This window comes from Endocarpon pusillum, assembly GCF_000464535.1.
Source record: "Endocarpon pusillum Z07020 unplaced genomic scaffold scaffold4400, whole genome shotgun sequence".
Classification (NCBI taxonomy): Eukaryota; Fungi; Ascomycota; class Eurotiomycetes; order Verrucariales; family Verrucariaceae; genus Endocarpon; species Endocarpon pusillum.
Genome location: NW_006916432.1, coordinates 51,763 through 64,980, shown reverse-complemented (window position 1 = coordinate 64,980; position 13,218 = coordinate 51,763). Strand labels below are relative to the sequence as shown.

The 13,218-nt window shown below is 48.9% G+C and overlaps 5 protein-coding genes across 5 annotated transcripts; 2 read left to right on the top strand and 3 right to left on the bottom strand.

Moving 5' to 3' along the window:
• Positions 1 to 164: 164 nt before the first annotated feature.
• EPUS_07359 (uncharacterized protein) lies at positions 165 to 522 on the bottom strand (the record flags this gene model as incomplete). The annotated part of the gene is made up of 2 exons (XM_007805664.1): positions 165 to 383; positions 445 to 522. 2 exons carry the CDS (start codon positions 520 to 522, stop codon positions 165 to 167), a joined length of 297 nt encoding a protein of 98 aa, XP_007803855.1.
• An 808-nt stretch (positions 523 to 1,330) lies between these two features.
• Positions 1,331 to 4,128, bottom strand: EPUS_07358 (uncharacterized protein; the record flags this gene model as incomplete). Its single annotated transcript, XM_007805663.1, has 3 exons — positions 1,331 to 1,393; positions 1,443 to 4,025; positions 4,081 to 4,128. The coding sequence occupies 3 exons, from the start codon at positions 4,126 to 4,128 to the stop codon at positions 1,331 to 1,333; spliced, it is 2,694 nt and encodes an 897-aa protein (XP_007803854.1).
• Positions 4,129 to 5,122: 994 nt separating this feature from the next.
• EPUS_07357 (uncharacterized protein) lies at positions 5,123 to 6,613 on the top strand (the record flags this gene model as incomplete). The annotated part of the gene is made up of 1 exon (XM_007805662.1): positions 5,123 to 6,613. One exon carries the CDS (start codon positions 5,123 to 5,125, stop codon positions 6,611 to 6,613), a length of 1,491 nt encoding a protein of 496 aa, XP_007803853.1.
• Positions 6,614 to 8,316: 1,703 nt separating this feature from the next.
• On the bottom strand, positions 8,317 to 9,566 carry EPUS_07356 (uncharacterized protein; the record flags this gene model as incomplete). Its single annotated transcript, XM_007805661.1, has 3 exons — positions 8,317 to 8,687; positions 8,735 to 9,494; positions 9,558 to 9,566. 3 exons carry the CDS (start codon positions 9,564 to 9,566, stop codon positions 8,317 to 8,319), a joined length of 1,140 nt encoding a protein of 379 aa, XP_007803852.1.
• A 567-nt stretch (positions 9,567 to 10,133) lies between these two features.
• Positions 10,134 to 12,464, top strand: EPUS_07355 (uncharacterized protein; the record flags this gene model as incomplete). Its single annotated transcript, XM_007805660.1, has 2 exons — positions 10,134 to 10,953; positions 11,005 to 12,464. The coding sequence occupies 2 exons, from the start codon at positions 10,134 to 10,136 to the stop codon at positions 12,462 to 12,464; spliced, it is 2,280 nt and encodes a 759-aa protein (XP_007803851.1).
• Positions 12,465 to 13,218: the final 754 nt, after the last annotated feature.

The following is a 13,218-nucleotide window of genomic DNA, read 5'->3' as shown; positions in this document are numbered from 1 at the left end:
TGACTGGATGGTCGTGAAGAAATAATTCTCGCAATATCTGTCACTAGAAGTCCACCAGCCATAAGTTGCTAAATCTAGATGATATTGCCAACACGGTGAATTCCTCCATCTCGCCCTTTTGTCTCACCGGAACAATTGTCGTTCTTGCTTCCTTCCACCGCACTTCACTCGGAAAAGATACTTTCAAACCACACCGTCGTAACATCCTCCACCAGTGGCTTCGCAAAGACTTTCAGTCCCTTGTGCGCCTCACATTCATTATCGTAGTAATCCATGTCGGCTTTGCTTGCGAATGTGGTTTTGGCCACAATGTTCCAGCCTTTCGAACGCGGGTCTTGTCCTGTCTCTCCAACTTCGCATGTTACGATGTATGGCTTGCCGTCCTGAAAAGTCATCCGTGAGCATATGGTACGCTAGTCTATTGTAAAGCGTCCAAGGTATTACCTTAACAGCATTCTGTTTCAAGGTCTTGTATTGATCGAGTATCTTCCTCCGGTCCTCTGCGTCAGAAACCTTGAACATGGTGACTCGTTCGATTGGTTTGGCCATTTCGACTTTGCCTCCAACGGAAAGCCGGAGATGCAATTGGAATTACAAGACACAGAAAGATTGCCTGTTGTGTTTTTAGGACTACTCAACGTGCAGGCGGCTGCTTCAGAGCTCTGACTGGAATACAAATGGAGTCAATTGATAAAGGAAAGAGCAGTGTTCGCCGTGAGAAAAGAAGACTGGGAGAGGGCCTTGATGAACACAACGAAATGGAAGCAGACTCTGGAAGCAGACTCTGGAAGAAACAGATCAATCAACATCCTAGCACATTGCTGGCCGCCATACCCACCGGAGTCCGGATGAAGAGACAGCCTTCATCCCGCCAAGAAGTGGAGATCCGCAGCCTTTAGTTTACGGAGAACTATAGAGTGAAGTTTGCAGGATGTGGGAGGCATTGGGAGCGCTCCGCAAGAGTTAAGGTATCTAGCTAGAAGGATGCTCTGCATGCTGATGTTTTGTTTATTGAGTGTCTCATTGTACATGATTCTCGCACGAAGCCGCAGATTGTCAATGCAGCCGTAAGTGTGGCTCGGTATTCTGTACCAGAAATATCAAATGCTTCCTGTAAGCTGTCGTCGTCGCCCTTTATACTTTGTTCATACCATAGCACGTGCCGACATGCTTTGCTTCAACGTGTCTGTGAATCACTCAACCCTGAAGGTTGGTTACAAGTCTTCAACGCCGGTTCCATGCAATGCTGTGCCACACGCTGGTTCAAAAATGCAGGTTGAAAACCAATAATACAGGAAAGAACAAGAGTGGAAACGTATCGCTTCTTATGTCAATCCAACGCCTTGCGAAGGTCATTCCACTTCTGTTTCAGTGTCTCGTGGTTTTCCGTTATCTGCGAATACTTTAGTCATGGTGATTGGGGAGGGAGGATAGGTTCTCACCTCAGCATATTTCATTTTTGTCTCTACAAGACTGGCCTCCATCTCAGCCATCGACTCCTCCATAAGGCGGTTGTCATTCTGAACTTCGATGTTACGTTGCATCACGCGTTCCATTTCATCTTTCAGTCTTGCTTCAACGGCAGCGGCTTCACTTTCCACCACTTTCTTCAGTTCCTCCACTTGGCCTCGGAGACTTTCATTGCTGTCGTGTAGTTCTTGATTCTCTACCTTGATCCGGACAAGATCGGTAGCAATTTGTACATGCTCTGTGTCGGATTTTTCTGCTCTCTCTTCAAGACTCCGGATCTTGGCTGCTTGTGTGGCTATCGTCGACCTGTAGTTGTCAATTTCAGTCTCTCGATCTCTCTCTGTTCGTATCTTTTCATTCCACTCAGACTGATATCTCTTGAGCATCTCAGGTGTAATCTTCACACTGCACGCATCCTGTACCAAGATGTCGGCTCGATAGACCTCGGTATCTGTTCCTCCAGAGCTCCCAAAGAAACCGGACTCGAGGATCGATTTGTTCGATGGAGTTTGGTCGATGTAGGCATCAAAGAGCTTCTCCTTAAGGAAGTTCGTCAAAGCGGCCATATCATCCATAGCAAGGAGTGTCGAAACATTTCGCTGCACCATAGCCATACCGAACTTGAGAATAGCACCTTCCAAGCCTTCAGAGAGAATTAGGTCGAATACGCGCATGACGAGTTGCAAGGGAAAGCGATAGGCGAATAAAGTGAGAAACCATTGAGTGGCGTAGAGTTTGGGAGTGACACCTCGACGGTTGAGGTGGCAATATAGGGCCGGTTCGAGGTCTTCTAAAAGTCTTTCAAACTGGTACAGATGCAGATGCAAACCGGGCATATCTTGAACAAAAAGTTCTCGAAGGCCGTACTTGTTCATAAGTCGAACCAGCAGGCAGAAAGCTTCTTCTTCGGGCATCGTGAAGAGTAATGGCATGATGATGAAATTCATTCCTTGCGGATACCCAACCCCATCATCGAACAGAGCGTAAGCCTTACAAACATTGAAAAGACCGTCTTGAAAGCCTGCAGCAACGGCATACTTCGAGTAACTCGTTCTTGCGCCCATGTCCCTTTTAATCATCTTCTCCAGCTTCTGAAGTGCAACAGCATCTTCGTTAACCCTTTTCTGACGTTCTGCTACCAGTTCTGCCTGCACTTTAGCCACAGTCTCGGTGTTTTTCTCAGCGGACGGAGCAGGTGAGTGGGCTCCTACAGTTGTGCTCGTTGCTGGAGTAGAACGATCAGAATGTACTGATGAACCAGAGGAAGCAATTGGCTCCTTCTCCTTGACGCTGCCATTGGCGTGTCCGTTAGGTAAGTGCACTTGCTGGCTGGTGTCTTTGGCTTCCTTGTCCGTGCCCCTGCGAAGGAGATCTTGATAGACGCCTTCCAGATCCTCGTTCTTACTACCTGCCAGGACTTGCCATATTACACCACGGATCGTCTGTGGGATTCCACTGGCTATCGATTGTGTCAATTCTTCAGGGCTCGTCCGGGCCACTGCCTGAGGCCCATCATTGACGACCGTCTGCCAAAAATCCCAATCAATAGGTGTCACGGCATCCTGTGCAGCAGTTGAAATGCCTGACACAGTCCCTGGAGCTAGAGTGGCGTTGACAGTAGACGGAGGTAATGGTGACAGAGGGCTTGTGATGGGTGAGCCAGCCAGGCCACTCTCTTTCTCGTCAGCTACGCTGCTTGGACTTGCAACGCCTACACCTAGACTGGTACCTCGTCCAATCAAACCAGCTATAGCGCCACCTTCTGACTTTTCCGGGTCGTCCAATGATGTTATGCCAGCCTCTTCTCGCATTCTCAGCGATTTAAATCTATCACGTAGCGTAGTCTTTGTTGGTGGCCGGCCTCCTTGAGTAGCGTTCGTCTCGTTCCCTTCGTCTAAGGTCTTCAACATTAACTCTGGGTTGCTGCCGATGGTTGAAACGGATACCGAAGTATTTCTGCGGTCCAAGAAGGTGCTACCCGCCTGGAGCGGTGGCGATCTGCCCTCCTTCGGCACAGACGCGGCTCGATTGAGCCACGCAAAAGGTCCTGTCACCTTTCGGGACTGTGTCGGTGGGGTTGCAGGTGGGATTGTAACGGTCTTCGACGAACTGCCGCCCCACGGGACTCCTGGAAGAGAGGCAGAGAAGCCCGTAAAGCGAGATGGTAGCGGAGGTGGTCTAGCAGGAGGTACGTCTCTGGACGCTTTGGTTTGTTGCGTAGGTGCTATCACAGCTGTAACCGAAGAACTTTTGGCAGATCCATTCTGCACCTCCTCCAATTCCTTTTCGTTTATAGACCCTGTAGACATCCGATGTGCCGTCAGAAGAGGTGACTTATCGACATCTTCTACCTGACCAGATTTTGCGACCACCTTGGACCCATTGGTTAGAGCGTTTCTGGCTTGTGTCTGCCCTGCCAGAGAGGACTCGGATATAAAGGCTTTGGGCGTAGAACTAGAAGAGAATGATGAGGGTATTTCGGATGATGACCTGCCAGAACCGGCTGGCTTGCCTTCGTCCATACTTGCGGAGTCAGGCGCATCTTCGAAGGTTTCCTGACACAAACACATAGATTAGGGGGGAGACAGTGGCAAGAGGTCGATCACATACTCCTTCAGGGTCTGTATTTTCTGGACTTGATGCTGCTGCTGTGTCCATCTTTTAACACATTGGAATCGAGGTAATGGGCCACCCCTCAACCGTAAAAGCAAAGATGGACCATCTGTGAAGTGCTCCGAAGATGATTGCAGAAATAGGGTGCAGTAGGTGCGAGTAGTGTTAGTGACTTGAACAACGGCGAGTATGGGTTAAACCTAATATCAACTGGCAGTGAATGAGAGTGTTTGAGCAGAAGTCTCTTAACCAATGGAAAGGTCGACCCTAACTCTTTGAGGCCCGATAAATTCCCTGTTCATGTTCCCTGTCTTAAGATCTTTTTACGTCGAAGATCGGGTACGGCTGACCATTGAGGCCAAACAGCCAATTCAAATTATCATCTCCGCAACAGGGCCATGGATTACCCCCCAAATATGCATGAGGGATTCTATGTACCTGTGTAACCTGTGACATCCATATTGGAATTACATATCCTCTGTTATTAGTCGAGTTGATTAAATGCTTATCTAAAAAATCAGATAGCTCTTTTTAGTGTTTTACTCATCATGGTATTAGTAAGAATATCTTTTCTTTCGTAAATGATTAATTTTTCAACATGGACTAACATACTCCGTAAATGGATGTAAGTCTCAAGTGTCAGATATACCCAAAAGGTTTCATTTCCACCAGGCTAGAAGCACATAACAGATTTATAGAGATGGCTGTGACTCCCCACCCGCGAAGCTGCTAAACCCTCTCGGGTGAAAGGGCCATGGCACATATTCAATAGTTAGACTCACTGAGGGGTTCATATTGCTTAAAAGCTCTAGTGCCTATTTTTAGTTATTTTTTGAAGTCATGAAAAGTATCTTGTGGTTGAAATAGCTTGCGGCAGCATAATCAGGCCAACCAAGTGTCACTTATGAATATCTGTAGAAGGACGTCCCAGCATCTTTTCTATCTTGGCCTCGCCGCTGTTCTTCTTATTAGACTTGTTGTTGCGGCAAGCTCTGATCGAGACTTTGATCGACCAGTATGCCGAAAGAGAATCCTCGAGATGCTCCAAGAAGACCCTTCAATGGCCAACGACACAGACACGTTCGCCACAGGCAACCAAGGGAGACTGCTATCTTCTCCTGACATGCTGGTCCTTAGGGTACCAGCATGCGAAAAGATATGCGGTAGCGGATGGGCAAAATATCCTGATGCAGGTCCGAGGCTGATGACATGGCTCGTACCAGTCGTTGTGCTCATCCTTAACTTGCAATACGCGACCATTGGGAAAGAAAGATTTCTCACAGTGCTGCATCTGTTTGGTGATCCAATTCACTCGACATGGTCGCTTCTGGCGAAGGTCGAGACGTGGAGACAATGCTATGGCGGCGGAACGGGTCGATCCAAGAATGAAGCGGTTATCATTGCCGCCATCCAGGAGCTTGTGGAGACCCTCAACGTCGGTCACAACGTGGAACAAACAGACCTAGTTCTGCAAGACGTACTTGTCCGCCCAGAAAAGCAGCTTGCTGACTTCCATAACCTGGTGGAGAACACAGCCAGCAAACTCGCGGACTGCAGAGTCAACCAAACCATGCGGACTTGGGCGTCAATTGCCTTGTACCTGGTCCAGGTGGTAGCCGCCCTTGTGCCTAAACTCGGACAGGCGGCAAGTCCGTCAGGCGGCAAGATCGGTATGGCGCTGCTGTTGTCTTGGCTTTTGCCCGTGGTGCTGCTGAGCAATGCAGTCGGCGACTTCACCTCCCGCAAAAGCTTCTTGAGAATCATGCTGGCTTTCATGGAGCAGATAGAAAGCCAGAGCACTCAGCCCCTCCGGAAGGAATGCCGGGATCTCCTTTCATCCCTCCGTAAGGTAGACAAAAGATACTTCAAGTCTCTGGCGTGGTCTGGGGCCATATATACCTATCGGCCTAACAAAACCCATTCGCGAAGCACTTTGAAAGGATACAGCAGCACCCTTTATATGGCCTTGATCTCTACTCTTCCCGTCATTGTGGCATTTGTGACAGCCTTCCTGGTCCTATACAAAAAGCCGACACACTTCAGCTGCCGCCATTTCTTCGTCTTGGCCGTCTTTGGCACCTGGCTCCTGAGCCCTCTAATCACGTGGATGATTGGGATCCACTTCAGCCAGCAGCGACAATGGCAGGTTGTACTCGCCAAAGACGCCGTATTTGGATTTCCCATTTTGGCGCTCATCATCGCCTCCAGCTGTGGCTTCTTCAACAGCTGCTGGTGTTGGAGTGGGGTCTTCACGCTGGGCATCCGTGAGGCCGCTGTCTACCTCACCGACCTGCCAGAGTTCGACCGTTACAACCAGGTCGATTATCCTGCGATCATTGGAACCTGCTTGGCACTGCAATTGGCCTTCTTTCTTTTGAGTCGCTGGATTTGGCGGAGAGGCTTTAATTTGCTCGCCTGGAGCGAGCAAGAGAAAGAGGCGGCATTTTTGAGAAGGACACCCAGCTCGATGGTCGTGCGTGATTTGAAGGCAATAACGTCGGCTGAATCAACTGTAGTCATGCCTGACTAGGTCAGACGGCATGTCTTCCCGCCATTCGCGCATTTTGGCACCGTGATTGTCGTGATATGACGGACTCGTCACGGAAAGCTCCAAGAAAAGGCTTGCCGGAGCTGTTTGCCATTCAGTCATCGGCTCTAGGCCGCTCGAGCTGAGTCAAGACGAACCGTTACAATGTGATATGATTGTAGCCAAATTTCTTAGCTAAAAGACAGTCTTAAGCAGTCATCTGTCAGTAGATATCTCAGCTTTTGATGAACCTATATCTTACATTATGTTCGATTGCAAATTAGTATCTTACATCTATAATATATATTTAACACGATATAATAAATATGTTTACAGAATCCTCTTACACAAATTTGATGAGACAATCCACTGCCCCGGTGGGGAGATGAAAATCTGAATTAGCCGTTTGGCCTCAAGAGTCCGCCGTAATTGAGGCCTGAAACTAAGCTTTTCCCCTGGGCCGGGCCTGCATTACCCCTGTTTCAGAAGCCGTGTTGCGCTTGTGGCTACTAATTTGCACCCCTAGAACCATTTTTCATTGGAGCAGACGTGGTTCCTGCTCCGCAAATTACCTTTTACTGTTGTGAAACATTAAGCATCAAAAGACGCATGCCTCTAGATGGCTGTATACAAGAAGCCACCTGGCACTGCTCGCTCAAAATGATGTCTCTCGTCTTGTTCGTACAAATACATTTTCATAATTAGCTCCTTATCTTCAGGAGCTTGTTCTTTATTGACACCCTAGGCGGAAATTTGAAGCTTACCATGAAAGAATTTAAACCGCGAGTACCTTCCGAGTGCTTTTTGGTAACAGAGATATGGAAACCGACTTTTGTGCTTCTGTAGCTCTTTCTCATGCTGACAATCGTCTGATGGCCCTCTTATATTTCTAGGCTTGTTCGTCTTCGAGGTATTCTACTACTAAAGAGCTTATGCCAGAGGGAAATCCCACTTTTCTGGTATCAAACCCTGTTCAGCATGATCTGAAGGTGGGTTGAGTACCTCTATATACTCATTTAAGCCTATCGATCTCTTGGTCATATCATAACATAGACCGCTACATTCTTCTCAAGGTCCTCCCCAGGTCTAGGGTGCCCATGAATCTCAATATATCCAAGACCAGGAAGTGATGAAGGGTGAAGCTTGTGATACACTCGGTCCTATACAGTCAGACAGCCAAGCATAACATCGAGACTAGTCAGCACCTTCCCGAACATGCCTTCACAGTCAGTTATTGTTAACTTTGCAATCTTCACCGCCCTCGTTATTATGGTCACAGCGGACCCCAGCAAACTTTTGAATACCAACAACAGTAAAGCTGCTTCCTCTACTGCGGTCATGCCAGCGGACGCCAGATCTGAGTATGGGGTCAACACCGCTGTGAGCATATCACCAACGCTCAAAAGCATGACGAGCCCCGGGTCAACAATCCTGGCGACGTCCACTGTCAAGCCTGATGTTAGTCTCAACAAGGCTGCTATTGAGCCTAAAGAATACACTTGTGAACGTGCAGAGCACAAGGCCGTTGAAGCACACTCTTGCAAATGTAAATCTTTTTCTGTACTCTTCCGCCATACAAGGTCTGGCGAATCTTTTGTGTGCTATATAGTGGCGGAAAAATCACAAAGGTTAACTATCGGGCAGTGGTTGGAAGACCTGGGAAATTGTCTGGTGCTGAGGTCCTAGTCATTTGATACTACAAAACACTATATCCCCAATTTCTGTCCCAGCTCGACCCAGCGACCATTTCTCAATTTGTCGAGTTTTCTCAATTCTATCAACCAAGCTTTCACTTCTTCCTGATCTTGCTTGGACATGCCGTGTTGAGTTTTGGCGATAAGTACTCTGCATTCTATCAGAGCCTGGTAGATCCATTTGCAATCAGTGACATCGTCCAGCATTTCCTTGATAAATTCTAATTCTTCGAAAATATATTCAAGCCGCTCTGCAGAGGTGAGGTGAGGCGCCAAAGTCTCCGATGCTTGATCTGGATCAAAAGCGCACAGCAAATTCTGGTGATAAAACCAGAGCGACTGGTCGTATGGATCGCAAAGAGCTTTGTGAATCAGGGCAAGCTCTGCTCAAGTCAGTCTGTGCCATTGTCCATAGGTTTATACACCCTACCTTCGTCTAGCATCTGTTTTCTTTCATCATCGTCAGCGCACTTTTCGTCCAAGATCCTCAAGATCAGTTTGGTTCGATTGTGCCATGCAGAGAAATTGGAGAGATTAGTACTGATCATCTTTTTGGTGTAATCAAGCTCGTTCGTGGCCATGCTCTTGCCATTCAGCGCTTCACTCTCAAGGCTATTGATGATCATTCTGCGATAGCCCCAGCCATGAAAATTACGGTTGTCACGACTCAGCATTTTTCCCGCAAGGCGTAGCTCTTCCTCCCAGATTGGACGAGCTTTGGCAGCAGGGAGCAGAGAGGTGGCTTGTTGTAATAACCAGATGCGATGGTTCCATATCCAGTAACATTTTGGGAATTGCATGAGAAGTGGCAGTAGAAATTGAAGATCCAGCTGAATAATGTCGAGAATCTGGCTGTCGCGGTGTTCGGCCGTCAGACGGCATTCCGAGTATTCATGCTGGATAGAATTGAATTCCTTGACATAGATACGTCTGCGATGGTTCCAAATCGTGTAGTACTCCGGGTTCGTCTTGAGTATCTCGGCAGTCTTTTGCAGGAGTTCGGGTGTAAGGTCGCCATCACGGACCTTGCACAAATGTTTCAACTTCCATCTAAACCACTCAAATGAGACGAGACAGACCTGTGCCTGGACTGCTTCTACAAGTTCCTGATACCGTTTGATCTCCTTCGCTTCTTTGGCGCGGGCATCGGCAGACTTGTCCTCCCTGGTTGCGATGCGACGAACCCCGTGCTAGTTCGACATTGTCAGCCTTGTCAAAGCATTGTTGCACAATTCCATCTGCTTTTCACCTACACTTGCCATGAGTTGGCTTGATACAAGGATGGCTTTGTGCGGCTCTACACAGTTGCTGCGCCTACAGAAGCTCAAGTCGGATCACGACGATGGAAAGAACGAAGGTGGACAGGAGAAGGGGAAGCGAAGAGCGAAAGAAAACAGTAGCCACCCACGTCGCTTCGGTCCTGGATCTATCCTTTCCCCTATCCAAATATTTAACATTTAAATACTTGTGCTGGTCGGCACTCCTTATCAACACATCTACATACAAGGCATCCAGTATGAGCTGTTGGCACCCTTGGGTGCACTGACTCGACCACAGTCAAGTGCTGTCAGTCCTATTATGGTGCATGATGTCCGAACTTCACTCTTCGCTTGATGGAATTGACGATTTCAACTCTAGACTAACTAGGATCATTTTCGATTCTGATTCCCTCACTTCGGCCAACGAACCATCAGTGACTGAACCTAAGGGAACGAAGTACGATACAGTGGGTATAGTGGTGGCCAGCATCGCATTTGTATTACTCTGCATCTTCTTCCTGGCCTTTGCTTTTAGAGGAAAGCTTCTAGGAGAAGACGACGATCCAATTCATGTCTTCAGGAATACAAGGCCAAGAAACAGAGGGCTACGGGCAAGATATCATCAACGAGGATGTGACAACAGCTCGCCACCAGCAGAACGACATCTGGCAACTGATCAACAGTCCCTCAAGAGGCAGGACACCCTCCAGAAGGTGTATCAGCTGTGTTGAACCCTCTAACAAAGCCCGCAATTGGTTCTCTTCTCCCGATCGATTCTTAGCCTCCCGAGCAGGAAGCACTGAGAGAGAGAGCGTTTTCCGTGCCAGCAAGTCACCACACAATTTGAGTCCTCGCGAGAAACATTCACGTCAGAGAGATCCCAATGCCGACCCATTCCATTTAACAAGCCCCTCGAGGTCAAGGGCCGCTATTCGGATCCGGCGCTCCTCCCCTGGTGGCAGACAACGACCTCCACATTTCACTCCCTCCTTTGTTCACGGCCACGACGCATCTCCTAGTCCGATAGACGCTAATCCGTCTCCCAACACCTCGAGACAAATAAGCGCCGGAGCCGTGTGGAATGTGGGTGGGCCAAGTATTGCACAAGGAGGACCGCGCCCCAGTGTACACGATGGCCATGGTGGATTGCTTGCTAGTGGCACGAATAGTCCAATACATATCGCCCATTTCCTCGACAGGAACGACTCTAATTGCGATGTACAGCAGCATGAAAATCGCCTCGCTTTAGCACTTGACATTGATCAAGCAAGCCGTGTCCTTAACTCGATATCTAGACCGCCGTTGTTAGAGTCTGCTATGATTGACGCTCCGCAGCGTTTGCCCTTCACCTGGAAAAACAGCTCATGGGCGCGAGAGGAGGGATGTGATCGTGAGTCTGCCTGGCGTTTATCATGGTTGGTCGCCTGCTAACCCTGGCTAGCTGGTCAGAAGAAACGCAGCAAGAGTCCCATGCGATCTATCCCAACGCTCCCCTTCAGAGTGCTTGATGCCCCACGCCTTCGTGATGACTTCTATTGTTCAACGCTCGCCTACTCCCATACGTGCCGAACACTAGCTGTAGGGTTGAGCAGCAGGGTCTATCTCTGGACCGAAGACCTAGGCGTGCGCTTCCCTCCCCTCGTCTCACATCGACCGGGCAGCCATGTGACATGTCTTTCGTTCTCCTCGGAAGAGGGCAAGAAGGCTATCCTGGCAGTTGGCCGACAGAGTGGTCTGGTATCTTTTGTAAGTCCAGCGGGGGATGGAAGATCGAGACTTCAGGTGCAAAAGTCGAGTCCAGTATCCTGTCTCGCTTTCAAACCAACCGTCAGCCTTAGACCTTCCCGCTTTCTTAGTGGTCTTATAGCTGCGTGTGAAGATTTACTGGTTGGCGACGATGTTGGCGACCTGCATTATTATTCAATTGAGTGGTTGGATGCCACGTCTCTGCCGAGCATGCCTGAAGGGCTTGGACAAATCGTCCAGCTTGCCAAAGTTGCTGCTCATTCACAACAGATTTGTGGCCTGGCTTGGTCGCCGGACGGAAGATATTTCGCGACAGGTGGCAATGACAATGGCGCTCTCTTCTTCGAGGTTGCCAAAGTCTTGCCGGACGAAGCTCCCGGCCAAGGGAGGTCACCATTGCGGACGCAACCCCGAGCACTTGATCCGTCATCGCTTCCTTTTCGACCAAATCAAGAGCCTGGGCCACATCTCCCCTCACCACCGATGAGCCCTGACAGACGGGACGTCATTGGACATATTTCTCCCTTAGGGCGTGGCTCGATCTCCCCTTCGCTGATACCCGCTCACGTCACTATCGATCCTACACCTCGAACGCCTTCAGCTCCAGTCCTCCTAACATCAACAACCAACCAAACCCAAACACCACCGGCCTCACCGACTCACCACCGTCCGCCTCCTCCTCAACCCCTAACCAACCGCCGCATAATCTCTCAACCCAGCCTAACGCAGCACTTCGCGTCCTCACCGCCACCCACCGCACGCCCGACCCCTCTAAACCCCCCGCCAGGCCTCCAAACTCACACGCTCCCGCACTCCGCCGCAGTCAAAGCGATCGCGTTCGCACCCTGGCAACCCAGCCTCCTCGCCACGGGAGGCGGCAGCAACGACCGGCAGATCCACTTCTTCCACACGGGCAGCGGCGCCACGCTGGCGCTCATCAACGTCTTCGCGCAGGTGACCAGCCTGATCTGGTCCAAGACCAAGCGCGAGCTCTGCGCGACCTTCGGCTACGCGCAGCCCGAACACGGCATCCGCATCGCCGTCTTCGCCTGGCCGAGCGGCGAATGCGTCGTCAGCATCCCCTGGGCCGCCAACACCAGTGCCAGGAACGCCGCGCAAGCGGAGGGCGCGCGCGTAAGTAAGCAGTATAAATAACTTACACGTTGTAGGCACTACACGGCTTCTTATAGCACTAAGGAGTATCCTAATAAAGAGGCTACGAATTGCTACTATTGCGCAGTTTACGCATAGCCGGGGCATTAAGCATAGTCACCCTCCTGTAAGGTAAGACAGGCTAAGAAACTGCGTCTGATTAAGAACAAACAACTAAGGACCTAACCTTATCAAAATGCCTTGCCCTTTGCAGAGCCTTAGAACGCTCTAATAAGGGCCACTAAGCGCATAAGTCCTGCTAGCGACTTAACAGACTTTAGCTATAATAATAGTATAGTAATATCCTTAACTCTGCTAATAAGGCGCCTAAGAAGCGATAGCCTTTAGCGCCTTATAGATGCTAAATCTAAGAATAGGGCCTTTACTAAGGCTAAACGCGGCTGCCTGTCTAGAAAGCTTACTACTATAGGCCCTAATAACTCCTAGGAGAATAGCCCTAACAAAGAAGTTATAATATGTTAGATACTAAAACTTTACTAATTCTACAGTATAATATGCGGAAGGAGAGGGTAGGCACTATAATCCTACTCTTTAAAGATAATTATATTCTTAACTATAATATTATAGCTACTCAGAAGCTATAGTATAACCTATAAATACATACCTTACTTAACGCTTACAGAAGAGGCTTTACTCTACTTTATAACCTAAGAAAAGACACTAACGTATACTTCTATATTAAAGATAACATAGACATTAATAGCTAGGAGGTTTACTACAAATCTCCTAATATTTT